At 39.3% G+C, this 27,188-nt stretch overlaps 1 protein-coding gene across 6 annotated transcripts in view; it reads left to right on the forward strand.

Moving 5' to 3' along the window:
• RFTN1 (raftlin, lipid raft linker 1) overlaps positions 1-27,188 on the forward strand; it is a 98,275-nt gene that overhangs the window by 16,427 nt on the left and 54,660 nt on the right. For all 6 annotated transcript variants that reach the window (XM_067291530.1, XM_067291526.1, XM_067291531.1 and 3 more), the window contains one exon: positions 25,845-26,031. In XM_067291530.1, coding sequence (XP_067147631.1) covers positions 25,845-26,031 — 187 coding nt within the window. The remainder of the gene's footprint in view (positions 1-25,844; positions 26,032-27,188) is intronic.

Consider the following 27,188-nt stretch of genomic DNA (forward strand, 5'->3'; position numbering starts at 1 on the left):
TTAAAAAAAAAACACCCTCTCTGAGCAAGTGGCTGTATGTCTGGGGAAAAAAAAAACAGAACAAACCCTACAACCCCGCATTTGCAGGTGTTCTTATTTGATTTAAGACTAGTAAAAGCAATTGTTTTCCCATTGTTGAAGTTATTTGATTTCCTGCTTTCCTTTTGTAAGCAGAGGAACATAAATGAAGTCAGCCTTCTACTTTTGTGCTTCCAGTTGACCAGGTTTGTTACCACCATTTTGTCCTCAGGAGTGATGAAACGAAGTTAGCATGGCAAAATGTTATTAGGTTGTTAGAGCGGTGACAGCTTGAACCAGATTGGACATAGCCTGTATATAACACAGACTAAAAAATACTTTTTATAAACATTGCTTCAGAGGAGATTAATACGTAGCAGATTGAGAGCAGTAAGATGATGAGCAAAGAGGGCAATGGATTACTTGTGTGATATCTCTGTACTTCATGTCTTATCTCAGAATAAATACAGTATTGCTTTTAAGCTCAGATTCTGCTAATGCTTCCTCTAGGTTTTAGTTTCGTCCATGTGACTGTCCTGTTCGACTCAGTTTGATAATATGCACATGATAAAAAAGAATTGGCATAAGGCATTTGCTAGATCTAAGCTTCAGTCCTCTCCATTAATGCAAACATGTAAAAATTAAATTTTCAGCTTCTTTAGTGCTGGTATTTTGTTTCAAATGAATTGCAGCTTCTCCAAGCAGTCTGTGGTAATATATAATTGTTCAGTACTTGCCACTGTAAGTCGCACCAAAATGAAATATTCAGACTATAGCAATTTATAAAACTTACTTATATATCTTGGGAAACTTGCAATTTGACATAAAAGGGGCATTCCATATGTTAGTAGTTTAATAAATGCAGTAAATTACATCATAAATGTAACTGCTTTAAAGAACTGATAGAAATAGTTTAGACTTCTTTACCATGGTTGGTTTTTAATTAAGAATGTATAACTTGAGTAAAAGTCTACAAGGTATATTCTAGCTTCTAAATACAGGCTGTGCTTTCTGTGATGATTGTATATAGATCTTTGTTATGGTAGACTATGTACACATGTTACTGATGTACAAATACAGATGTACTTATACATGCAAGAGAGAGAATGTGTATGTACTATATATACCCATGTATATTTTGTATACAAATGTAGATTATTCAGACGGATAATTCGTAAGGATATGAACATCTGATCTGTTAGGTTTTGCATTATGGTTGCACTGAATTGTGCCACAACAGAAAATATTAAGATGTCTATGTAATGTCATATAATGACTGTAATGGGACTAGGACCTGTTCCAGTCTAGTGCTCTAGCTGCTAGATCATGGCCTTAAAAGCACCCTCATCGCTGATTCTTAAGCAAGTTGGTCAGTATTATGACTTAAGTTTTCTAGCCCATATCCTAACAGTTACATACCTGCATAAAAGCTGTACCTTTTCATAACATTGAAATACTTTGAAATTAAGAACAAAAATAGTTACTCATGTTTCCTGTCTCTTCAAGGCCCAGCTGCACTGTGGCACTGCTATTTTGTATAAGAATAGTAGTACTTTGTAGGCTAGATGGAAGCTTAGGTGTAATATGTATTAGAAATTTCAAATATGACAAAAGAGCACAGATATGATGCATTTTGGAGCAGTATTTCCAAGTTGTGATCAGTGGATATGGACCTCTAAGGGCTTATAAAGTTCTGACTGTGGGAATCTGTCCAGCTTATGGCGAATTGAAGGTAGAAAAGAACCTGAACACATATGGCAGTATTACTTTGGAAAGTACTTAGGAGATCTAATTTCCAGTGGAAGTAAACATTTCTTTTAGCTGCTTTTATGGAACCTCACCCCAAATACATCTAGCAAAGTAATAGTTGCTTTTTCTGCACAGACTCCATGTAAGTCATTGGGCAATGGGTGTGTGCAAACAAAAAATGGATGAGGGAGGGAAGGAACATCTGCAAGATTGTGCCTGTTTGTGTATGGTCCACATTGTGAAGAAATATGGGTGCTGCAAGTCATGTCTGTGTTAACTTTCCATTGACTTTCCATTCTTAGACTGAAGAGTGGATAGCCGTAAGAGTCATTTTTACCATTTAATTGTTGATTGCATCTACTGTGATGGCTGACGCTTCTTTTTAATGTAGTTATTGTACTCTTACAACAGATGCATACCATACATCTCTCAAAAATGAATGCTAGTTGCCATTCACTCACATCATCACGAAAAAGTAGTTACAAATCTGTCTAAAAAGAGTTCTGAGCTTCTAAGAAACTTTTCAATCCCATCAGCAGCTCAGGAATCGCACATGATCTTTCTGAGTGCCCTTGTCTCTTCTTTTGCCTCTGGCTTTGCACATTTTTCCAATCTTCATGTGGTTTTCATCCTCCTGATGCTGTTCAAAAGCCAAGGAGCGAGATTTGGCAGTCTGCAAGGCAGGTAGACAGGCATTTCTGATGGAATGATGAAATTCTTCAAACCAGAGAGATCCAATCCTGTTTTTTCTGAAACAAGACCTCCCCTGTGTTTAATTGGAACAGGATCAGGTCACATGCTTGTAACTTTAAACAATAAATGCTTGATGGCTTTATTATGGAATAGAAGTGGTTAGGAAGAATCTCTGTAGTAATTTGTTTAATCTTTTTATGACTTGTTACTACAAATTCCTTGAAATCAGCCAGATAAAAGATGTTATATGAAATGTTTTAATTTTAATGAAGGAGTTCTTAATCATTTACTTTGTAAATAGGAGTTGCTACTTGGCTAAAATCTCATGCAAATGTAGCCATAGGAATGGGAGGTTTAAAACTGGTTAATCCTAAGTGGAGATACCCCCTTTGAGAGAAAGCAGAAATTTTTGGTGTTTCCTGCCCTTGACTGTGAGAAGTCACTTTTATTTATTTTTTTTTTTAATTGTACTGAGAAGAACCCCCCGGGCAAATGTAACTTGATTGTGTTGGATTTTTCTGTTTGCATTTATTTTTCTGGTCTTCCTAGATGAAGTATAAAGAATCTTCATTGTGATGAAAACAATGTGGATGTTTGGCTATTTTACATAACATAACCTATAACTGTCTTGCTGGGTCAGACCCAAGGACCCAATGTTGGCTAGTATTGATTTTGGGCTGTGCATGTCTTAAACAAGTGCAAGAGGAGCAGACTGACAGGTTGGAGCAGTTGCTTCTGAGGAGCCTGCACTTCCATTAAATGCCTTTTGAGGGTTTTACTTTGGACTAGAGTTAGTGTGCTCTTGTAAAATGAACATCCTACTACATGTGGCTCAAAGCAGTTTGAAGGAAAGGCATCCGACAAACCTTTACTTTTTGGCCTGCAAGCCCTTCTTCTGTGGGCCACTCTAGGAGGTGCCATTTTGCCCTAATATCTGTCTCATGCAGATGGCAACATTGCCTCTGCCACCAGCAGCTATATGAAGATTTCACATGTGAAAGCAAGCTTAAATTGTGTTCCTGCCCCTGTTCCTGGTTTGTTTCTGTTCCTGCTTGTTCACACATCTCACTGTTGAGCCTGCTGCCTAACTCTTCTCTTGACTTTGTTTTGCCACTGGCTGAACAAAGGTGGAGTTGAGGAGGGAATGGTGGCCTTCCTTCTGCAGCTGTGGCAGCTGCTGTGTAAGAACACGCCAGATGAACTGACTCCCTCTCTCCTGCATATCCTTTTGTCTGAGGAAAAAGACATGGCCTATGCTTGACTTTCTTGAGTTTTCACTGCTGTGACTACTTTGTCCTTGGTCCACTGGAAGCTGTGTGTCTGGGAGATGAGGTTGGGCTGGTGGGACTGGTGCTTGGTCCTTTGCACCAAGGACAGTGTGGTGGGTCAAAACTTGTAGATGTGGAGTTCAGTTCAGTTATAAGCTACTGCCATGACTTTGCCATTACTGGATGAAATTTTGGGAGTCTAAACCTGCTCTCAAGAGTGAGGCTGTTGCCCTCTGCAGCCTCATGAGTGCAATGCCTATTGGTCTGTGGCTAAGCATTTTGGTGGGACCAAAGCTGCCATGGTCATGATCAAGCTCTCCAAGGCCATCCTCCAAGCACTGTTCCAAACGCTGCCTTTGCAGAGAGGCGCAGCAGAGCTGAGTGTACAGAAGGGGGGCAAAGTGCCAAGGGAAACTGTGGTTCATTCCTTTTGCAATATGATATGTGTCATGCAGTGAATAAAAATCAGTAAACTGTCAATACCTGTATGATCTGTTTACCACCTTCTACTTCTTCCCTCCTGGTGGCATTCGACCTCATATCCCTTTTAAGTCAGCATAGTTATTTTATGTCTTCCTTGACTCTTTGTGCCTTTTTTCACCTTTTCTTCCTATTGGGAGGTGCCTTTGACTGCTGTCTCAATAGCCCTCAGGAAACCTTACAGGCTTGGAACTAAGCTCTTTGCTAAGGAAAAGTGCAGCTGAAAAGTGGCAGCAGCATGCCATGCAGGAGAAGGGAGGGGTTAGGGTGGATCTGCTTGTGCTCTGCTCTCCTGAGAACAGAGCAGGGTGGGAGAATGGGCAAAGGGAAGAGTGATAAACTTCTGCTTCCCTGGCTTGGCGGGGAGAGACTTTTAAGGTGGAGGAAAACGCAGGCTGATTAAGTCCTGCAGTATGCAACTGTCCCCCATTCTCAACAAGGAAACATTCACCTCTCCCCATGAAGCATCTGTCCCTTTCCCACTTTCCTTTTAGCTTGCAGAAAAAATGGCCTGTCTGTCCTATTCCTAGGCTTTTGGCTGAAGCACCCCATTCAGAGAGGGACCATGCCCTGCCAGCTACTTGATGGTCTATCAGCACTCAGTGACTCATGTACCTGCCCCAGAGGATCTTCACAGCCAGAATCCTTCAGTCCTAGAAACTGCCTCCCCCCTCTTTCCCACAAAACACACAGCAACCAAGATATGTCGGCCTCATGAGGAGCCATAAACATCTCTAGCCCAAGCTCCCTGCTACAGCACCCTTGCTGCTGCACCCCAGAGAGCATGGGAGCTTGGGAGGCATGTAGCTTTAGGCTTTTCCGCTCACAAAGTTTAGTGGAAGGCACACCTGCAGCTAAACAGCAATGGATCAGCAAAATTGTTCAAGCAGCACCTCCACCAGCTTTATTCTTAGAGAAGGTCAACATGTCCCAAAAGTTATAGGGAAGTGAAGAGTAAGTGAGGGAGAAGTGGGATCTGGGATTTTTGGGATAGAGACAAAGATAGGAAAAAAGGTGATGGGGTGCAAACATGGCATCCAACAGAAACATTCCCCTGTGAGCTAACACACTCAGGGGATTACCTGTAGTGAAAACTGGTGAGTGCAGCCTGACTTTGAGCATCCAGCACTGCACCCACAGTCCTGGGGAGGACATGAGAAGCATCTGTGACAGAGCGCCCCTTGCTGTCCTCTTCTTCCTCCTCCTCTGTGGGACACATGACCTGCACCTTATCCCCTGTCTTCAGGCTGCATGCAGAAATGGGGAGTAAAAGCAAATCTGTACCTGACATCCTTCCTGTGAACCCCACCCCCCACAGATACAAAGTGAATACTCTGTGCTGTGGGCTCTCTGCAGAGGGACGCGCACAGCCAGGAGGAGTCCCAGGAGTGGGATTATGCTGCTGCTGCCCTTAGGTGGTGGGCGGACAGGTGACTTTTCATGAGTGCCAACATGTGCATAAGGAAGGGAAGGGCATTGCTCCAACCACCTCAGCTACCTATTGCCTTGCGTTCTAGGGAGGTGGAAGCCACCCTGGCCTGGACCCATGTTGCTGTAGGTCTTGGGCCTGGAGATCCCAGCATTGTGCATGGTGCCATTGCTGTGACATCAGCCAGCACCCCCTGTGTTTGGACAGGGGAAGGGCCTCACAGCAATATCTCTCTGTGCCTGGAAGCCTAAGAGGGCTGGATCAGTGTGACACATCATATGCTCTGCTTACTTGGTTTTCAGGACAGAGGTGGGCAGTCATGCATGGTGGGAAACAGGTGGGTGTTTCCTGGCATAGCTAGTTGCTATGTAGGTTTCTCCCACAGCTGATGGGCCCAAGAAATTGCTTGTAAAGATATAATTTTTGTGGTCAGACGGGTGGTATGCACTGCTTTTCTGCAAACCTGAGACTTCATGTTCTTGTTCCACCACACACTTCACCACCACCCCTTCCCCCCACCTTAACACTATATTTAGAAAACCAGTGCACTGACTTAGGTTGGAATCATGGTCTCTGGCAACGAGGATGTGTAATAGAAAAGAGGGGACAAGAGAGGAGACAAAGGCTGTTGTAGTGATGTAGCGGCAGTGTGGCCCAAACATCTGTCTGGACCCTTTGCGCACACTGGAGGTTGGAGCACATTGGTGCGTGTTGGTTTCATGTGAGAAGAACCTAGTGTATGTGCACCAAACTCTCTCCAGAGATTGAGCCAGCGTAAGGTTAGTAGAGATGATCAGGGGATCAAAAGTTTCAAAAGTGTTCTTCTGCTTTGATCTGAAGCGCTAATGTAGATACAACATAAGGTGCCCATGGAAGAGTAGAAGAGCAGGGCAAACACAGCGTAATACTGTTTCAGTGTTTCATAAATTGCAGCTAAGGGATACTTTGAGCCAGCTTCTGTGTAAGGTGGTTAAGATCAACGCAGAAAAAGCATGTCTTTAGGAAGACAGGCCGCTTGTGTCTTATCGCTAATGTTTGACCTTTGTTCTATGAAAAATCGTGTAATTAAGTACCCTTAACTATGAAATGTGTATATCCACACCAGCATAGGCCTGCACACTGCACAGAATCATAGAATCATGTTGACAGAGTTACACAATTATCAGTACTCAGTATTACACTAAGTGATTCCATAGTCATGTGGTGAGGAGATATTGTCTTTTTATTGTGTTAATATAAATGAAACATTATAAGGAGTATGGCTGTCATTCTGACAAGACTTCTATTGAGCTCTGCCTGAATAAAACCTATAGTATTGTGCACAGGCAGTCAGATGGTGGTGTACTGGGGAAGTCAACTCCCATTTCTGGGATTCTGTATTTATATTTATATATATGAATATGTGTATATATATATATATATATATATATGTTTTTTTAATCAGAAAACTCCATGAAAAATGGACCGTCAGTGTGTCAAACTTGTTTCATTACTGAACAGTGAAAGGTTACCGTAAACCTTAAAATGCTGCCATTTCAAGAAAAGATCAACCTTACATTTAAATGGTGTCTGAAGAATAACCTGAAAACATTTAGTTAGTTTAAAGTTTGCCGTCCTCTCCTATTGTGCAGGATTTCTCCTTTTCATTGCACAGTTCTGCAAATAGGTAAAATTGTTGCTTTAGCAACAAGCATAATTATGACTGCAATTTACACTAAAGTTATGGATATTGTACTTAGCAAAATAGTGTAGTTTGCCAACCTTAATGATTGCATCTCAAGTGTTAACTATGCTTCAGTTTAGTCTTACTATGGCGTTTCCATTATGGGAGGGTTTTATGTGTGGATGCCTGACTGCATTTTCTTTAGCTTGACTTTTTGTGGAGAGATAGCTTGATCCTCTGTCCATGATACTGCATCATTTATATACCACCTTTGTTTCTGTTTTCCTTTTCAGTGCCTTTGTGTATGTGCACAGGTAGTAGGTAGCTTAATAAGTCTGTCTGTACGATATGTAAATGTACTACCAGGTAAACATCTCAAATTGGGCCTGGTATAACGCACCTTTTCCCATTTTCCCTCTGTTTAATACTGACCAAATTCCAAATATTTCTGACATCTGCTTACTGGTTTGTGGTCAGTCTGCAACAATTTCAGAAATCTTCAATGTAATTTCTTTGTGGAACATTATTTGAATGTTACTGTCTTACAGCCATAACATATTACAAAGCTGATTTAAATGGATCCTAGCCTCCAGACTGTGTCCTTTTCTTTAAACGATGAGGAAATCTGGAGAAACTTTCTTTACTCATATGAAGGAGCAGAGCTTATTAACATGAGCTGATCACTGTGCCAGTCTTGCTTCCAGTTCCCGAGCTAACTCCTTTGGCAGTGGTTCAGGTATCCTGGCACAACCCTAGCGTGTGTTGTATATTTTTGCCCTGTATCTTTAACATGAAACACAGGTCTCAATGACTTGGTTTCCTCTTATTACTCTCATACGAATCTGTGATATCCTGGACTTGAGAGGAGCCCAGATGACATAATTACAGCATGAAATTGCCACTTACTTTCTGTGATACAATTTTCACACCCAGCGAACCCTTGATCTGTGTGCAGTCATGCTTTTGCAAAGGATTTGAGACTTGTGACGTGCTGTGTTGTGTAATACACTTAAGATCAGCAGCAGTGTGAGGGGGTTTCCCAGGTACTAGGTGGAATATGAGCAGTTTCAGCCAAGTCCTATGCTTACTCAGCCATTGTAGCTAAATGGTACAACTCTTATCAGTAAATGGTAACCCTGGCACTGGGATGAAGTCTCATAAAGAAGCTGCAAGTTTAAGGCTTTCCAGCCAATTGCTTTTTGCAAAGCCTATTTATTTCATATAAACAGAGCTCTGTTTACAGAAAATTGTAAGGAACACTCTGCTTCCTTTCTTTCCTTCTCCCACAAAATGATCATCTCAACTTGAGACTTGCACTGATTAGCTACAGATTTTTCTTGAAAGAAACAGTTCTTCCAAGGCAGAGTCTCATTAAGCCTTTGCTGTGAGCTGCAGCTCTTGATCAACATGCTAAAGACAAGCTTGACAGTCATCAGGTGAGTTAAGAACTGCAAAAATATTGCCCATCTCTGTTAAATACTCATCGGTTGAAAGAGTTCATCTCAGTCTGAGAGCAGAGCTTTCACATGCTGCACAGCACATAAAAAATTAAAGAGACATCAAGGATGTGAGAAGTCCTAAAGATGCCATGTATTTCCAAATGAATTGATGAAAGGCCTTAATTTGAAAGAGAATGAGGTATGAGTTTTACAAATAAATAGATGGAATTTTGAGAAAGTTAGAGATAAGCCAGGACAGGGTTACTGGTGAAATATAAATAAACATCAGTCTGCTGCTGTAGTTCTTCGGTTGCTAAGCCCTCTATTGGCATTTTTTATTTGAACAATTGTTTCCTGAATTTCTTAATAACAACTGATATAAGAATTGACAAATAGTGCTAAATTGCATGGGTTAATTCACTACCACTTATTGTACAGATTATTAGAAAGCAAAAAAAATTAGCATTTACTTTTATCTCAAATCACAAAACAAAAAAATGAAAAAAGAGCGACAGAAAAAATGGTCTTTTGTTAAGTTATTGTCTCAAAGTTTGGAACTGTGTCAGAATCGTTTTTTTGTTTTGTTTTGTTTTGTTGTTTATTTACTTAGGAATGCTCAGCTCAGATGCAGCATCTGTCTTTCTCTGTGGTCCTTCTTCTACCCGATTTTTGCAGCTGGGTTGAATGCCTTGATGAAGCCTTTCAAATGATCAAATAGATAAAATTGTACATATTCTGTGGGATTATTTTCATTGTTCTTCACCACATGTTCACTGAATAAAATACTTTATAATTGTAAGACCTCTGTTGTCAATATGCACTCTTGCACTACTTGTCGGCTTTGTTGTTTGTTTGTTTTTTTGTTATAGTAAATTTTGGGGGAAGAATGGTCTGCTCATCAGCAGATACTTCCAGGGAACCTTTCCAGAACCATTGGTGGAAGCTCAAATTGACTGTTCTTTGCATTCTTTACTGTTAGTCATTATTCAGAAGTCCTAATTCTATAGGAAGACTTTGTTATCAGTGACGTTTCAGTATTAGCCAGTAGCAGATCTGGCCCTTCTTGACCTAAAGGGCCTCACAAATGATTCTTCATTTTGCAGAAGACACTTAGGAATGGAGAGAAGCCAAAATGTGGCAGCCCAAATTCAGGACACAAATAGAAATTAGAGCATCTTGAGGCTGCTCATGACCTGCCTTTGGGTTGCAGTATTAGAAGCTGTGAGAAAGCTGCATTAGCCCAGGCATAGTGGCACTGAGCTTTGCACACTTTCCCAAGTATGTTCCATGTGTGTCCATGCTAGAAGTGGCTAACTAGAATAGTGGCAAGCAATTCACTTGTATGCTAGCTGTGAATGCTCATTATCATACATACCACCTTTAAAGTGTGTTATATTCCTTATAAAGGGAACTGAGAATCTGACCTATTTATTTGCTTCTGCATCTCATTATTTAATCATTAAGAATGTGCATTTATGAAATTAATTTTTTGATGTCACTAACCATCCAAAAGGGATCCTGTCCAGAGGGTACGGAAAGGTTTAGATGCTATTAAGATTGTGTACATAATGCTTTATAATTACCACCTTCATAGCATGATAGAATCCTATCCTTGTTGGATGGGACATCTGCTACATCTTTATTGCATACACTTACTACTTTGGGATTAGATTATAACAACTTCATTAACTCATTCTCTGGCAGCTTTGAAGGTAAAATGTCTCTGCTTCTTGCCTTTTCATTTGAAATAAATGTTTTAGATGTAGCACTTTTTCTGAAAGAACTACATTGGCTTTTTCACAGAGAAATAAAGGTAAAGTGACACTTTCTCGTAAGCATTTGGCGGAAATGCTCTGCTATTCTTTTTCAAACAAAATTTCGATAACCATATAATTGCAAATTTGCAGTTACTGCTATTTATAATTTGACTTTGGTCGTTCCGTTCTAATGATACTGGAGTTTGTGACTCTTTTCCCATGACCCATGTTAAACAATAGATTTGTACGCTATTGGTATCACTGTGTGGGAATTCTTAATTTGAAAACAGAAACTGGCCACATTTTTATGAAACCAGGGAATAGGAGTTCAGATTCTGCAGGGTGACAGGAAAATTTGCTCTAAGCAAAAAAAGCAGTGTTTTTTGCCAAGAAAAACTTTTTTCTTTAGTAAATCCATCACCCCTGCTCTGGCAGACTTGCTTAAAAAAGCAAAGCAGTACTTTTGGGAAGTGCTTTGTTAGCTTTTAACAGCCTTTTCCACTACTCTTTGGCTTTCTATCAAACCTTCTTGCCAAGTTGAAGTGATGTGGTGTGTTTGGCAGTGACATACTTCTTTTAGGTGCCAGTGATGAACTATTGCTTGGTAGTTGTTTTCAATATGCTGTGAAAGCCTTATCACTGTTAAATACACTGCTAAAGACAGAAGGCAATATCCCAGAGTACTTTCTGCAGGGTTCTGCTTTCAGGTCCTTATTTTTGAAGAAATTCTTATTCAGAGGGTTTGGAGGTGGCAGTGGGATGGATTACTTTGCTGTTTTGTTTCTGAACTGGTTTCCTAGGGAAACGGGAGTTAAAAAAAGGCTCACAGAGTCTGTCTGTCTCATTCCTCCAAATAATTTTTGAACTTACTGGTTGATTTCAAACCAATTTGATAGATGTTTTAAAGACAATTATGTTGCTCCAGATTTTGTGAAAGCTGGCGGTTGGGTAGAGGACAGAGACCTGCCTTAGTCAGGGAAAGGCAAGGAGATCTCAGCCACATCTGTTCTCCTCGGTGACAGCTTGCTGGCCAGGCAGCCTGTGCGTAGCTCCAGCGAGGCCACAGAACTGCTGTTTGTCATCAGTTTGAAGAATCTAAGGGGGTGGGAAGAAAAGAAAAGAAAAGAAAAGAGAAAAGAAAAGAAAAGAGAAAAGAAAGGGAATATGAGGCTGTGGCAGTAGAGAGGTCGGAGAACAAAAGACTAATCAGTGGGAATTGCTCTTCATTAGCTGTGCTGCTCATGGAAAAAAAAAATTGAGTAGGAATCTGTATAAAAGCACTACAAAACAGTGATACGATTAGCAAAAGGTTGTGCAAGTTTCAGCAAAAAGTGTTTTATTTAGTCTGAATTTTCAGATCTTTAACCCACTTTATACACCAGTAGAGCCAGTAGGTCCAGTAATACATAGACTGTGAAACTGGTCCTCTTTGGTATGGATGTAACCCTCCCTTACCTCATTTCTAAAGGACATGATTGCCTAATTCATTGCAAAATAATTGATCCATTTGTTTCTTCTAGCTTTTTTGTATCTCCTGGAATTGATTTTAGTTTATGTGGTCATTCTAAAAATCATAGATGGGATAAGACATGCCTCTTCAACATGCCGAATTAATCAGAAACTGTTGGGGAAGTTGCCTGATAGGGATTACCGCCACCGTGTATTTTCATGTATTCCCACAAAAATCTTTACACAAGTATGTCATAGAAGAGAGGGCTTCCTGTGGCGTTGTAAACAGTCAGGATTTGGATCATGAGATCTTCCACTTTAGGCCATTTTTCCTGTAGAAAGCAGCGTAGCTTGGTTTCCAGCTGGATTGCTCCCTTCCATGCCATTTGGCCGCTAAGATCTCCAAGTACAGCTACCTGCTGCGATCAAGAACAAGTCCTGTGAGGGTGATAGGAGATCTCCTAAGACAGTGAAATTTAAGCCCTGCTTGTGTCAGACTCTAACACCAAATTCACATTTTGCCCCTCGCAGAGGTCTTCTTACAGCTTGCAGGGAACGGAGTATTTGCCCATTAACTGTACTGCTGCCCAAAGAGCAGCAGCGTGGGGCAGGGGAGCTGAGAGGAATAGCAAATATTTTCTGGAGAATGTTTGCACTGGGTTTTTCATTGCGGTCCCTGAGCGTGTCTAACAATCAGAAAGGAAGACAGGTCTAATTTGTATTTTATTCCTTTTTAAAATTTTGGAGTTTTCCTGGAAAGCTCCGTGGGATTAGATGGGTTGGCTTCATTTCTGTTTATCATGTAAAGCCTGTGGGGTGTTCTGGGTCTTTTATAGACGCCCATGAAAATGTTTGCTTAACATCATTACAGGCTAATCTGTTCAAAAAAATCCAGACATTTTATATCACCCTTTCCTCTGAACTTAAATTCCCTGCCCCTGAACATCTCCCATTTATACTGAACTTCAGCATGTCACATTGTCTTACCCCACTTTCCTTTGTAAACATAATCAAATCTGGGGTGAAAACCTAATTGAGAATATACCTTTAAGTAACACTGCTGTCTTAGTTACACAATGCATGTTGTGTGTTTTGACTGCTTTAATATTTATTTAGTTTCTCCAGTAAAGCTGAAAACAGTGTAACAGACATTTATGAAAAAAAATGATTGCACAAACAGAGGAATTTGATTTAAAGAAGCATCAAAAGGAACCCTAAAAAGTTGCACTTTAAATTCTCATCCAAATAAAAAACATGCATAAATTGGAAATGTCTTCTCCTTATCTAAAAATTAAAATATTTTGAGCCAAGAAAAAATTAAAAAGATGAAAGTCACTACTATACTTTATTAATTCTAATTTAAAATATTAAGAAGTGCTTTGTATGTACCACTGCCTTTTGAAAAAAGGAATGTTATTAGTTGATGCTGTCAAGAAATGAGAACATCTGAAACAGGGTGATATATGGACTTTAGTTACAGGTTTGGAAAAATCCATTTCTAGCTTTAAAAAAAATGAAATGAACTTGGCATACAGTATCATCCTGAATGTGATTTTACAGGAAAGACTGAAAACAGCTATTACAAAAGAAGGGGAAAATGCATGTGAAACACTGGCGATTTAGTGTGACAAGAAACATAAGCCAGCAGGTAATGTTTGAATAAAGCCTTCAAGCATTTATGAAGTTATCTGTTCTTTTCTGTATGTATACTGCAGAGTGCTATGTATAAAATATATACAGGCATGATCTGCCAGGAGGATTTTGGTTTCCCTGGAGACTATCAGTTCTGTGTTGCACAGGTTGGCTTGGGGAATAAGAGCTATCTTGATAAATTCAAACCATTCTTCCAGGGGTTACTGGATATGTCAGTGATTTTACATCTTTGTGTTGAAGGCTGAATTTATAAAATGCAGACTTCTAAACATCCTCTCTAATTTCCAGTCAGTGTCTCCTGCCAAGTAGTAATAGTATATAGCAACTATCTTGTGAACTGGAAAAAAGTCCCTTTCTTGTAATACTTCGGTGGCAGTTTTATCTTCTTGTTGGTCTATGCTGTGCCAAATCTTTGATTTTAATCAGAATTTTCAGGGTATCATGAAAAAAGTACATCAAATCACAGTGCGTTTATTCGATCATAGTTATTACTGTTGACTTCTTTCTATCCCCTTTTCCCTAAATGCTTTGAAATCCTCTTGTCTTTCGTCAGTTTAGAAACCAGGCTTCAATCAGACTTATACTTATCTCATGATTATGGAAAAAAATTCTTAATATAATGCATGCAACCTACTTTGTTCTTCTGTGCTTGATTAAGAATAAAAACAATAATTTCAAGATTATTCTCAGTTGGTTTGGATGGAAATATGTAGCCTGATGAAACAACCTTTCTACTTTTTAACTCCTTGAAGTGTCAGCACAACAAGGTGTTATTGACAATAGGATATAGTGAATTGGAAAGCTTACAAATGCTACAAAATCCATTTCGGAGGAGATTTTCCTCACTTAGCGAAGTATGTTATAAAATGAATAAAGTCGGTGTAATTTGGTATGTATTAGAAGATGCAATTTTTTTATTCCTTTGAGTATATTATCTGTGTTTTGTGCAGCTCTTTTAATGTGGTCCAAGTTTGCTTATTTTAAATTTTGCAAAGAATTCAGAATTACTTCTTTGTTGTATTCTCCAGTTCTAAAATCTGAAAGGAAAATTTGCCAGAAGTATGGAAAGAACATCAAAATGAAGAATAAAACCAAGGAGGAGAGGAAAGGGAAAAGGAGGGGATTATGCCAGGGAGAAAAGACTTATATATGTTTAAAAGGATAGAAGGCAGATAAATAGAAAATTCTGCAGATTGCAGGGTTAGCTGTGAAACTCATTGGTGTCCTTTAGCATTGCTGCTAAGAAAAATAGTAAACACATTAGCTAGAGAGGGATCAAAACAAAAAAGATGCATCAGCCCTCAAATTTTGAGACCACTAACTTCTAGATATCAGAAGATCTTCTTCAGTAAACTTTATTTTTCCTTTGTTGTTGGGTAGTTCCTCCTTCCCAACTTTTTCAAGTATTTGATAACTGGCTACTAGCTGTGAGAAGTCATAACTTGTTGCACCACTGGTGTAAGTGATGAGATGTCCTATGCTAATTATTTTTAAACTGTTTAAACGAACGGCATTCAGTGTTTGACTTTGGAAGCTTGAGTATTGCGATCAGCAGATTCACTTGGTGTCTAAAGGTTTGAGAGCAGGGGGACAATACCTTTTTGGGGGGAGGAGGGAATAAATAAGTGAATTAGCAATCTGGCACTTCCTAGTTCAGAATTAGCCCCTTCTTTCCCCTGTAATTCAGTGTACTATTTGCCTTTTGGAGCTCCTACAGATAACAAGTCTGTTAATATTATAATAAAATATTATAATATTGAACACTTTCTCCATTTTGTTAGGCATAAGTGGAGTTTTCTTGGCTTGGAGAAATGTGAATTACCTGTCTTCATTGTCTGTGTTTGGGACTAGAACCAACTCCTCTCCTCTTGTAGAGAAGGAGGTGTAAATAAAAAAAAATCCTTTAAAATTGCTATTCAAGTACTGAAAGGATAGGATTTGGATAGTTCTCCTATACAAAGTCTAAATGACAAGTCCCTCTCCTTTTCCACTGTCTTTCATTTCGCTTTTTGCTCAGTCATTAACCCTTCTTGGGCCTAGCAGGTGGTCTTCATTTTGCCCATTTTGCATCATTGCGTCCCCATTCTGTCAGTGTAAGCTGTGAGTCACTTAAGAAGTGCCTGTCCACTTATTGAGGTAGCTAAACTTCTGCTGAGTGGTGGGGGTAGCGGCCTGGGTATTTCATTTCTTTCTGAAACACCAGAAGTAAACCCATTTTATGTATTATCACATCATGCTCGTGGGGAAGTTACCCAGTTCCTAAGATATTAATCTTATTCTTGTAAGATACAGAAATGGAACTTTGATTAGTCAACAAACAAGATTACTCCAAGATTCAATGAGATTAGAGAACAAAGTTGATTAGACAAAATTGTCTAATCTCATTGAATTTTTAAGTTATTTTGGTAAGTTTTAGATACGACTCATGCGGATATCTGCTGTTTCCTAAAGGAAACAAAGGAAAGAGTGTATATGTCTATGTATGTGTGTATACATACATTATGCTCACATACTTTCGAAGGGTATATATACAGTTTCACAGTCTTTCTGTTTTTTTACCCTTTGGAAAAAAAGATTTGCTATACTTTTATTTAAGTTCCACATTACACTTTTCACTAAAAGCAAACACTAGGAGCTTATTGAGCATTCATCCTTCCTATAAATTCCTGATTTCTCCTGCATATTCACTGTTCTTTTCTAGGAAGGGGACATTTATTGTATTTGTCTTGAAACTTGAAAGAAAAAATGAGACTGTCATTTAACATAACCAAAAAAGCAACATAAAATATTAACAATCAGTGTCTTGCCTGGGATGACAGCCTGAACGGTCGTGCTATGAGACATTATGTCTCAAGGTTCTTCAAAATCCTGGAACCTCTTTACATCCCCTGCAATCTCTATTAGAAAGGAAAAAAAGACTATAATACAGTTGTTCTCCAAAATTTTTGAGCTGCGCTTTTAACTCATGAAATTCTAGCATTAGTGTGTTTCAGCTAGTTAAAGCAGTGTGATAGTGTTAGAAGCACCATATATTTTCCATTATGTTAGTTGTACTGTTTTAGCATTTCAGACCGATAAGTTTTAGTTCAGAAATAGATTTTTTTGTAATGCCTTGCAAAACTCACCAGAAATCCGTTCGCTGCCTTTGTGTTCTTTAAGTTGCATTATGAGTGTTTTTGCTTTTATTTTTGTTGGAAGTACTCTGATTCTTTGATACTTTTTTGTTGACAAGAAACTATTTGTGGATTCAATGAGGAAAGAATTTTTATAGTTAAATGAGATTAATGTGGCTGCATTGTTTTGCTATGCAAACAATTTATGCTGTGTCAAAGTAAGTTAATGTTTGTAACAAGGAATAAAACTTAATTTGCAATAGATGCCTTTATTTCTCTTTGTTTGAGATTGACACTGAATGGAAATAGCTGTTTTTTCCTAGGATCAGTCAATAAGTCTTTTGATAATATTCAAATAACAGTTTGCTTTCTGCCCTCCAGAATAACGAATTGGACTTAACAAACCTCAGTAGTTGGAAGGGATGGTAATTTGAATTTTTTCAGCTGTTCCAAACCAACTGCTAAATGAAAACTGCCATGAAGATTCTCTTATTTATAGTAAGGAAAGAGGATCTTTTCAAATCTGTGCTGCATTTTTAGACAAAAGCCAACACTGCCCAATAAATTTTGCCACGTGCCTTCCCCCTAGTGATTTCTAATGTGTCCACACAACCCCTCTCAGTAATGAGCTGTGGTGCGGTGCCTTGGTGACCTTGCTTCTCCTCCCTCAGGTAGCATTTTGCCCTCAGGGCTGGTGCCCTCGCGGTTGATGGTCCTTCATCTAGCCATCAGTATTCAGCCTGCAGAAAGTATTTGTGGTCAGTGGGCTATTCAGAAAAAGAGGATTTGAGCAGTGCTTCAGCCAATAGTGGGGGAGAAGTGAGCTGGGTTTCCTTTCCTAATATGGCCAAATGTGTACTGGTGCATACACAAGTATGCGCAGCTGCTCAGAGCGGCCCTGGTTTGTTCTTACAGCCTTACTGTTGTGGAGCGCGAGGTTTCTGTCACGGCATTTGTGCATTCCAACAAGAGCCGGTAAGAAATCAGAATTCCAGTTACATAGTTAATTCCAAAATTTCAAGAGGAGTAAAAATTCACAGAACCACTAAAAAACTATTGCTTGTTTAATCACTTTAATCATGTAAAACATTAAGACATTACTTTTATTTAAACTTTTCAACATTATCCAAATGAAAAACTTCATTGCATTTGACATATTCCTACAAAATGTTTTAATGTAAGCGAAACTGCATCTTCTGACAATTAACTTCCAAGTTAAATTTTTTTGATCAGCTCTAATGCAAAAACAAAGTTTTACTCTACTGGAACTTAATCTGCTCTAGGATTTAATTAATTTAAATTGAATTCAAGCTGATAAAAAGGAATAAGGATTAAATTAAAAAGTAGCTATCCTCATTCTAAATGCTTTGGCATCCTATGAAAGGATCAGAAATAACTACACCAAAAAAGATTAATTCGTCTTTTCTATTCTATCTGTTCCCAGAGTTGGGATGTTACAGGCAATCATAAACGTGCTCAGGAGGTACATACCCTGGGTGAAAACATGAGGAATCTTGTGCACTTGAGCCAATTTATGCATTTGCTCATACACATGCTCAGGGATATACACTCTTCCCATATGATTGTCTCCACTCCTTGTTGCTATTTAGTTTCCTGCCAGCAGACATGCAGTTATGACCACCTTGGTGGGATTCATGAGGCACGACAGATCAAGTTAATGCCATTTTTCACAAGGCGGTCACTAAAGGCAGAAGGTAAATAGATCTATTACAAAACCCTGCAGGAAATCGGTGGATGTTTTTAAGTAATGACTGTATTACCATATGACTGCAATTTTGCTTGTACCTTGCTTTCGTCTTACATGCTTGTTGCTAGCTCTGGTAAGGACCATAGATGCTAGCAAGGTAGATGCCTGGCCCCTCTAGAAATACTTTAAGTTAGTCTGTTATGTACTCTCTGCAGGACAAGAGGGGGGCTTGGCTGCTTTAGAAGGGCAGTAGAAAAAGCTACTTGCTAGGTAGGGAGATGCATAGAGCTAGTGAGCAGGCATTACTAAGCCTGTGGTGTGCCTGAACTTCTCTTTTCTAGATCGTAGTAGGCACGACTCTGCTCAGGAGCCAGAGGCAACTGCCTGCCTTTGATCTGAGGTTAAAGCATGCAATGAAGAGCTGGGAGAGCTGTGGGGGAAGTCTCTCCCTTCCCTCGGAGGTCTCCCTCTTCTGATGAGAGCTCCATAATCCTCCTGCACTGTCAGCAATCCTGGGGGGGAGACAAGAGGGCATTGTCCTTCCCGTTGCTCACAGCGTGTAGCTGTGCGGAAGGGCCTGCAAGGGTTGTGCAAGGGGAGGAGGAAGGACCGTGACTCTGTAGCTCACTGGCTCTGGGCACTTCGAATGGGAGAAGTCGTGGGCTCATAGGTAAGACTACGTAATCAGACCTGTTCTCATTGAAAATGAAAACAGCTATTTCTCGAAGGGTCTGAGCCTGTTCGTGGCCTGATCGAGTAGGAATGTTATGATCATGGCTATCAGGGGACTGAGTTACTGTATGACCTAATTGTCTGGGTCCAGTGAGTTTGCCTGCCTTTTCTTTTTGTTTCAGACCATCAGTGCACACCAATTTTAGGCATGTATTGGTACAAAGTGTTTTCTTCTATAACCCATATAGACAGAAAGTATGTACAATCTAGGTAAAAACCACTTTGATTTTTAATTGTTTTAATGCAAAGGGAAAATACTTGCTTAATGTTTCATAATAAACTGAGGAGCATTACTTTGAAAATGGAGATGAACATGAAAGCTTTTCTCCAAGAAATGAAAGCTAGTTAAAAGGAGTTCAGAATTTTTTGTGGAACGTTTTTATATGTAATGTGAACTGTCATTATGGGCTATGTTAGTCTTCAACAGCTGTGGCTGGAATAAGAGCCTAAAAAGTTTAATCAGGAAAACATGTCAAAAAACAAAGACCAGAATAATGACTTTAATTTGTTTTGTTGGAGTAAACAAACTATAAGTAAACACATAACACAGGATAATAGAAATTAGAATAGAACTGTATACTTGTCCTTTAAAATAAAGTATTAAATATCAGTACCAAGAAATTGAGACCTAAATTTGACCCTAAGTTTAACTGTTTCAGTGAAGAGAAATTAAATAAATGCAATTTTGGCATTTAACATTTTACTTTTCCTGGAGCGTAACTATAAATCAATTATTTGCTGAGCAAGTAGAAAAAAATAAAAAAGAAGAAATTTTGTTTTAGCTTTGTCGTAAACATAACATTAGGGAGGGAAAATTGCTGCTAATGAAATAGAATAGTGTTAAAAAGATGCTGATGCACCTGATGGTTGTGCTACTATTCAGAGGGGCCTCAACAGGCTGGAGAAATGACAGGAGCCTCATGAAGCTCAACAAAGGGAAATGCAGAGTCCTGCACCTGGGGAGGAATAAGCCCGTGCACAAGTACATGCTGGGGGCCAACCAGCTGGAGAACAACTTTGCAGAAAAGGAGCTGGGGGTCATGGTGGACACCAGTTCAACGTGAACGAGCAGTGCACCCTCAAGGCAAAGAAGGCTAATGGTATCCTGGGCTGCATTAGGCAAAGCATTGCAAGCAGGTCGAGGGAGGTGATCCTTCCCCTCTCCTCAGCCCTGATGAGACCACATTTGGAGTGCTGTGTCCAAGTCTGGGCTCCCCAGTGCAAGAAAGATGTGGACATACTGGAGTGAGTCCAGCAAAGGGCCACAAAGATGATTCAGGGACTGGAGCATCTCTCATGCAAGGAGAAGGTGAAAGAGCTGGGACTCTTTAGGTTGGAGAAGAGAAGGCTCAGAGGGGATCTTTTCAGTGTGTATAAATAACTGATGGGAGGATGTCAGGAGGATGGAGCAGGACTCTTCTCAGTGGTGCCCAGTGACAGGATGAGAGGCAACAGGCACAAACTGAAAGACAGGAAATTCTACTTGAATGCAAGAAAACACCTCTTTAGTGTGAGGGTGGTTGAACACTGGAGGAAGTTGCCCAGAGAGGTTGTGGAGTTGTCATCCTTGGAGATACTCAAAACCTGACTGGACATGGCCCTGGGCAACCTGCTGTAGGAGACCCTCCTTGAGCAGGAGGGTTGGACTTGATGATCTGCAGAGGTTGAGGTCCCTTCCAACCCCAACTATTTTGTGATTTTGTGAAAAATATCTGATTCTGTTGAGAAAGAATATGTATTATAAAGAAAATGTACAGTAACTGACCATTGTCTTATTAAGCATGGCCTAGTAAATGAATCCATGCTTTATTTTATAGAACATCATATACCTTCCTATTTGAAAAGTGTTGGCTTGCAGTATCTCAAAGTTACCCACATCTATTGATTTAATATAGAAACACTATCCTACTTGTTACAACTGTCTTGTCTGTTAATATTTCATGAGGATACATTTACTTTCTTTAGCATGGACCATAGGACAATTGTCAGAGATCATATAAGATGCTTTAGTTTGATTCAAGGGAGCTTGGGAATCTTTAAGGGAGCAGCAGTATTTATTAGCTCTGTCTTTGGAACAGATGGCCCTTTTGTCTAAAGACAAGACCCACAGTAGTCCAACTGACTGTATACTGAGGAGCTCCGCATGTTGCCATTGCAACTTTCTGCAGAATAAGATGTTAATGCTTCCATACTCTATGGTTTGGCTAAAGATGCCAAAAATGCAAGAATACAAAATTGCCCTAGTCTTTTGGTGTAATGCCATAAGGTGAGTATGAGTACATATCAGGAGAAGACACCTGAGGAACTGTGTGGCATCATCTAACTGCGAAGGTCTCTTTGGCTGCAGGATTCACTGGGCAGCGGCATGGGTGGCTGGTTGATTTCTGTGGCAGCAGCCCTTGCTGATTCTTCAGGGCTCTGTTTGGAGGTGAGAGTGGTGCTTCCTGCTGCTAACACAGCCCCCTTGACAATTTGGGAGAATCTGCCATGGCCGTCACAGGAATACAGTTCCAGGTAGAGTCAGAGGGAAAGAGAATTCCATTAAAACAGATGGAGGAACTAGTTCTCCTGAATACATGTCTCTCTAACCATAATTCTCAGCCCTCCTACTCTGAATCCCTCAGGATCCCTGAGGCAGACTGCCTTCCTCTATTTCCCATAGAGCCTTTTGGAGCTAAAGAGATGACTCCTTTAAAAAACACTTGATGACTCAACCCGTAAATTTTTGTATCGACTCTCTCTCTTTCCTGATTTCCTGGTTAGATGGGGACAGTGTGAGCATTTAGTAACAAAGAATGCACAAGTTCTTAGGCCCAGGAAACTCATTTGGACTGCGTGAGTATCAGTTATCTAACAGGAACTTCCTCTTCTTTTTAAAGAATCTCTAAGCTATATCTTACTGTCTCTATCCGAGCATTGCTGGAGGTGTTTTCAGCTTCAATTATCAGGCAGGCAGCAAACTAATTTGCCTGGTAATCAATTTGAAAAGCAGTCAGCACTTCTATTTCCACTTTCAGCTTTAACAAAATTGAAAAACACAGCATCTGTCATTTACAAGTTTCTTCTATGCTCTTCTAGATATAGACAGAATAAACAAAGAAATCATTGAGGTCAGGTTGCGAAGTGCAACAGTAAATAAGGAAACATGGAACAGAATGTAAAACTGCTAGAGCAAGCTTCATTTCAAGACCAAGACTGATGCTGCTACAAGAACTCAGCTTTATCTTTTGGCAAAACAGAGGCTTATCATAATTATAATAAGTACTGGAGTTATAAAAGGTTTTATTTTGTCATTCATCTGCTCAGTTACTTTACACAAGTCTCTGTTCTATGCAGTTTTGGTTTCCCTTTTTTTGAAATAAGGATAATTAGAATTCTCTCTACCAACTAAAAAAAAATCAGCTGACTTTATTTGAAGTTGTATAAGGTCTTATGAAAATGTTAATATTTTTCTACATTTAAGCTAAACTACATAAAGACTGAATAAAGGACTGTTTTTATAAATTAGACATTTTCAAATAGTTTGAGCCTACAGGTATCTCCATGAGAGGAATTAGCTGAAGAAAACTCTGGAATCATATCATTTAAGTTTGAAAACTGTTGGGGGATGAATGCAACTGTCCAGAAAGACACTATGTCCTTTTTCGACTTGCTTTTAAAGAGAGTTTTCTGATTGCTGACCTAATTTAATTCCCGGAAAGATACTGGAACAATTAGCTGATTTGTACAATATCTAGAGGATGATAAGTAGCAGGGATTTCTCAGGACGAATCCCCATCACCCAAACCTGAATTCTTTCTGTGGTCAAGTAAAAAGAGTGCCCAGGTCTGTAGACCCTTGAAATTCATTTGTACCTTATGGATATCAGTTGTGTAACAAGAACTCTCTTTTCTTTTCGAAGGATCTCTAATCCAAGGAGAACATAGCAATATTCACCATCAAGCCAAAAGGATGTGTTGACTGTAAAGCTTAGAATGATTCTGTCCAGAATCTGTTAATATTCACAAATTCCGTTATCTATTTAAGTGGACTAATAAGTATATTTATTAAAGTTTGCCAATCTGAGAAGTGCTGTAAGCACCATAGAAGTCAGCATTCAGAATGGCCCATGTAAATTGAAAGAAAAAAAACAATCTAAAATTCATTAAGGACAGGGACATTATGGCCACTATTAGTTGTGGAAAGAAGAATTTGTTCTTTTTTTTTTTTTTTAATCCTATAAACTGGCATGGTATGTATAATAAGCGCGAAGGTACTTTTCCATTCCACACAGCAGTGATGAGGTTTGGGCTGGGTCACTGTGGTGAGGTTTAGGTACCATACTTGAAGAAAGATGTTGACCAATTGAAGAGAATCAGGAGAAGACCATCAAAAATTATTTAGAAAGCTAGAAAACACAAATGACTAGAAAGATTGAAAGGACTGAGTTTATATGTTCTATAGAAGAGAAGATTAAGCCGTGACATGTTTTAAGGGTTGTGAAATATTGATTCAAAACAAAATGTTCTATTGAGGAAGTAGTAACCTTGAATTTCAAGAAGGGAAATTTAGAGCAGATACTAGGAAAAGCTTTTGAGCACTAGTGAAGTACTGAAACGTTACATATGGGGGCTGGGAATCATCATTGCTAAATGTTTTTAAAAACAGGCGAGACAGAATTTTTGTGAGAAATAGCTAAGCTAGAGTTGATGCTGCCTCCAAGTAAGAGTATAGACTAGCCGTATAATCCTTTCCAGCTCTGTTTTTTATTACTTTTTTTTTTTAATTATTCAAGTGCTTATCCCAAAGCTTCAATTACATGTATTTTTGCACTTTGCCCTTGTGTTTAGCTTTTAGGGGGAAGCAAACTTTACCAGGGCATGCTCAGAATATTCCAGATACTAGGTTCATATGCAAGGTAAACATGATCTTTCATAAACAGTAGTTAAAAATTGAAGCACCATTGCCAGAATTAACACTATTGAATAGTGTTCAGCCATTCCATTGTATCTAAGTAAAACCCTCATTTAGAAAGCCGTTCTGGCTTTCATATTCTTTTAATTAATTACATTGCTTGCAGCATGCTTTAGGGTTTTCAGACTCTCGGTGCCACAGAAGGAAACAGGAGAAAGGTGGTTCTGGTGGACCCTGGTAGGGTCCAGTGAGTAACAGTCTGTTTTATTATTTATTGTGCATTATTCATTGAGGTATCTCTTTTTATGACTCTCAAGTGATTTGTGTGGTTCCAGAAGTTACAGCCATATTGTCTGTCAATATACACATTGCTTGGTTTTCTCATTTTATTTGCAAAAATAATAAAAAGTCTGCATCTCATATTTCTTGGTCAAAAAGTTCCCTTATCCTCCTCTGGAACGTGGTCTTATATGAAGAAAAAAACATACCAAGCACAGCTATTCTATTATTATTTAAATTATTCCTCTGTAATGTTGGTTTTGAATATTTATTAGTTTTTGATAACCTCTTTCATCATTCATAAAGGGTAGCCACACAATTTGATAAAAAAAGCAGTACAATGAAGCCTTATTTTGCATAGCTGGCATCATCCGTACAAACTCCTCTCCGGTGCTTTTTTAAAGAAGGTCCAAGCCCTCAAGGGTCTGGGGACCTCTGCTCTGTGCTGCTGCTTGCCACGTTCCTCTTCTGCTGGCTCCAGGGGGAGAGGAAGCCCTGCAGCACCTCACCACGCCATACGCTACGGCGTAGTTAAGGATGAAATAATAAAAAGCTCCCAACAGAGCTGGGAACGAAGAGGCAGAGGCCAGGGAAGAAAGGCGCCTTTTCAGATGAGATTTTGGAAGAGATATGAAGGATTACTGAGGTAGAGAGAACAAGAAGGGAAGGTTGCCTTCGGTGATTTATGGGGTTTTGTCTTGAAGCCCCCCAGGCTCCGAGGAAACGAGGGGAGTTGCGGTACTGAGGGCAGTATCTGTGTGCAGGTCGTGCGTCTGGCAGCAGCGAGCGCCGCGTGCTTCGTAGGAAGGCATAAAACCGCACAGGAAGCAGACTGGGGAAAGATTGTTTTCATGTGTTAAGTCTCATCCTCCTCCCCAAGTTGTTTAGGTTTGCTTAAACCCTGAGGTGTAAGGCTTAATATATGTTCTCAAAGGTTTAATACCACTACCTGTATTCATAACTCTGTATGTTCTTGTTATCACTGTACCCACAAAGTACTCTTGACATACTGGTAGGTATTTGGTCTCAACAACATTTTGTGTCAGTGATCCCCCAGTCTAAATAATATAGGTTTTGTGTATGTGTGTGCTTCCTTTTATCGCTTTTGAATTTGACATGTTCTGTCTTCCTTGACTATCCCCTTTCTCGTGTTATGTTTTTGACTCATGGCTCGCTCTCCTCAAGTTGCATTGGTTTGACGACTATTAAAAATTAGAATATCTTCTGACTACCTTGTATGTATTAAATCCTCCCCTTCATCTCTCCCAGAATACCAGGTGAATTTGGTATTTTAATGTGTCTGACTCCTTGTTTAATTGCACATCTTTTATGCGATAGTAACCCTTTGCTGAGACTGTCCATTTAAAATCTGAAATACAAAATGGGCCTCAGGAAATTACAGGTCGATTTCTATGATAATATTGTAGATCAGTGTGACGCTTGCTTACCTCTGAAGAGCCTGGCTCTTGAAAAACATGATAATCCGGTGTAGGATTATTGACCAATTTCTTCTGTTTCCAGCTGAGCTGCCGGGATCATCTGCAATCAAGCTTTCCTCTTTGCATGATCTCCCAGCTCAGCTGCAAGAACTGTACCAGCAGGGCTTCCTCTTGGCTGCAGTCCACCCTTTCGTGCAACCAACTGATGAAAAAGAGAAGACTCCCCAGGAACAAATCTTCAGGACTGTGCTGATCAAGAAAACAGAAAGGTAAAGTACTTCCAGTGAACTGGGATAAAAATAGACAATCTGATTTCCTGCTGAGTTTTGACCTACATCAGGAAATTATAGCAGTGTTTACTGTGCAAGACTTGATTTTTTTTTTTTTTGTAGGCTTGACTAGGCTTAACATGTTCTTCATGTTTACAGTTCATCTGCAGTTTGGCAGACAAGTCAGAGAATAACAAGGTGAAATACTCTATATTTTGGGATGTGTTGTCATGATAGGCAAACAAACAAACCTTATGCCTGACAATTTGTGAGGGCGGTCTGGTTGGAACCCTTTAATAGTTTATTGGATTAAATTAAGACAGATGAAATGTTTGCCTAGAAAAGGCCTATTTTGTGTTTAGACAGTTACATTTAATGCAATTAATTTGAGCACTGCAGTACTAATGCATACTTTTTAAATTTATCTATAAACTTTAGGCTTCTTTTTCTTCGAAATGATACAGGTTCTTTTAATTTTTGAAACAGTACAGACTCTTTAAATAGAAAGATAAGTCTCTCTGCTTTGTTCAGTGTCCTAAAACATATTAAGAATATTTTACATAATCAAAGTCTGAAAATGAATAAATAAGCAGAAATACTGTTCTTTTAAGTTTTAATCTGATTTAAAAAATCAATAGAATGTGCTGTTAGCCAGTCCAAATGGAAATTAAAATATGAATATTTTAAACATATGTTATGATTTTTAGTTAAGAATTTAAAGCATACATGTGACATTATCTCACCACTCACAAATCTGCAGCCACCTGTGTTGTCGTAGCCAGTCTGTGCAATCTTTCCACGTCAGTTGTGCTCCCCAGTTCCCCTTTTTACAGTGACCCTTACTAGAAGTTGGGGGATAATTCAGCCTGCCTTTGCTGATTCTTGCCTCTCTCTTTCTATTGATGCTTCAAGGAAAGGGTGTAACTGTTTTGGACAGCTCTTTAAAACCAGAATAAAACCATCCTCCAATTTGCTATAGCCTGATAGTTGATCAGTAGCAATTACAGTCAGGGGCAGACTTCAGTCTGTGACCTAAGGAAGAAAGTTCTTCGTTTCAATACCAAATCTTTTTAGTCATTAGGTATCTCAGGCAAAATAATACAAAATGCAAAAATAACCCTCAGTTTACCTTGACTTGCTTTTAGTTTTATAATTAC

This window comes from Apteryx mantelli, chromosome 2, assembly GCF_036417845.1.
Source record: "Apteryx mantelli isolate bAptMan1 chromosome 2, bAptMan1.hap1, whole genome shotgun sequence".
Taxonomy (NCBI): Eukaryota; Metazoa; Chordata; class Aves; order Apterygiformes; family Apterygidae; genus Apteryx; species Apteryx mantelli.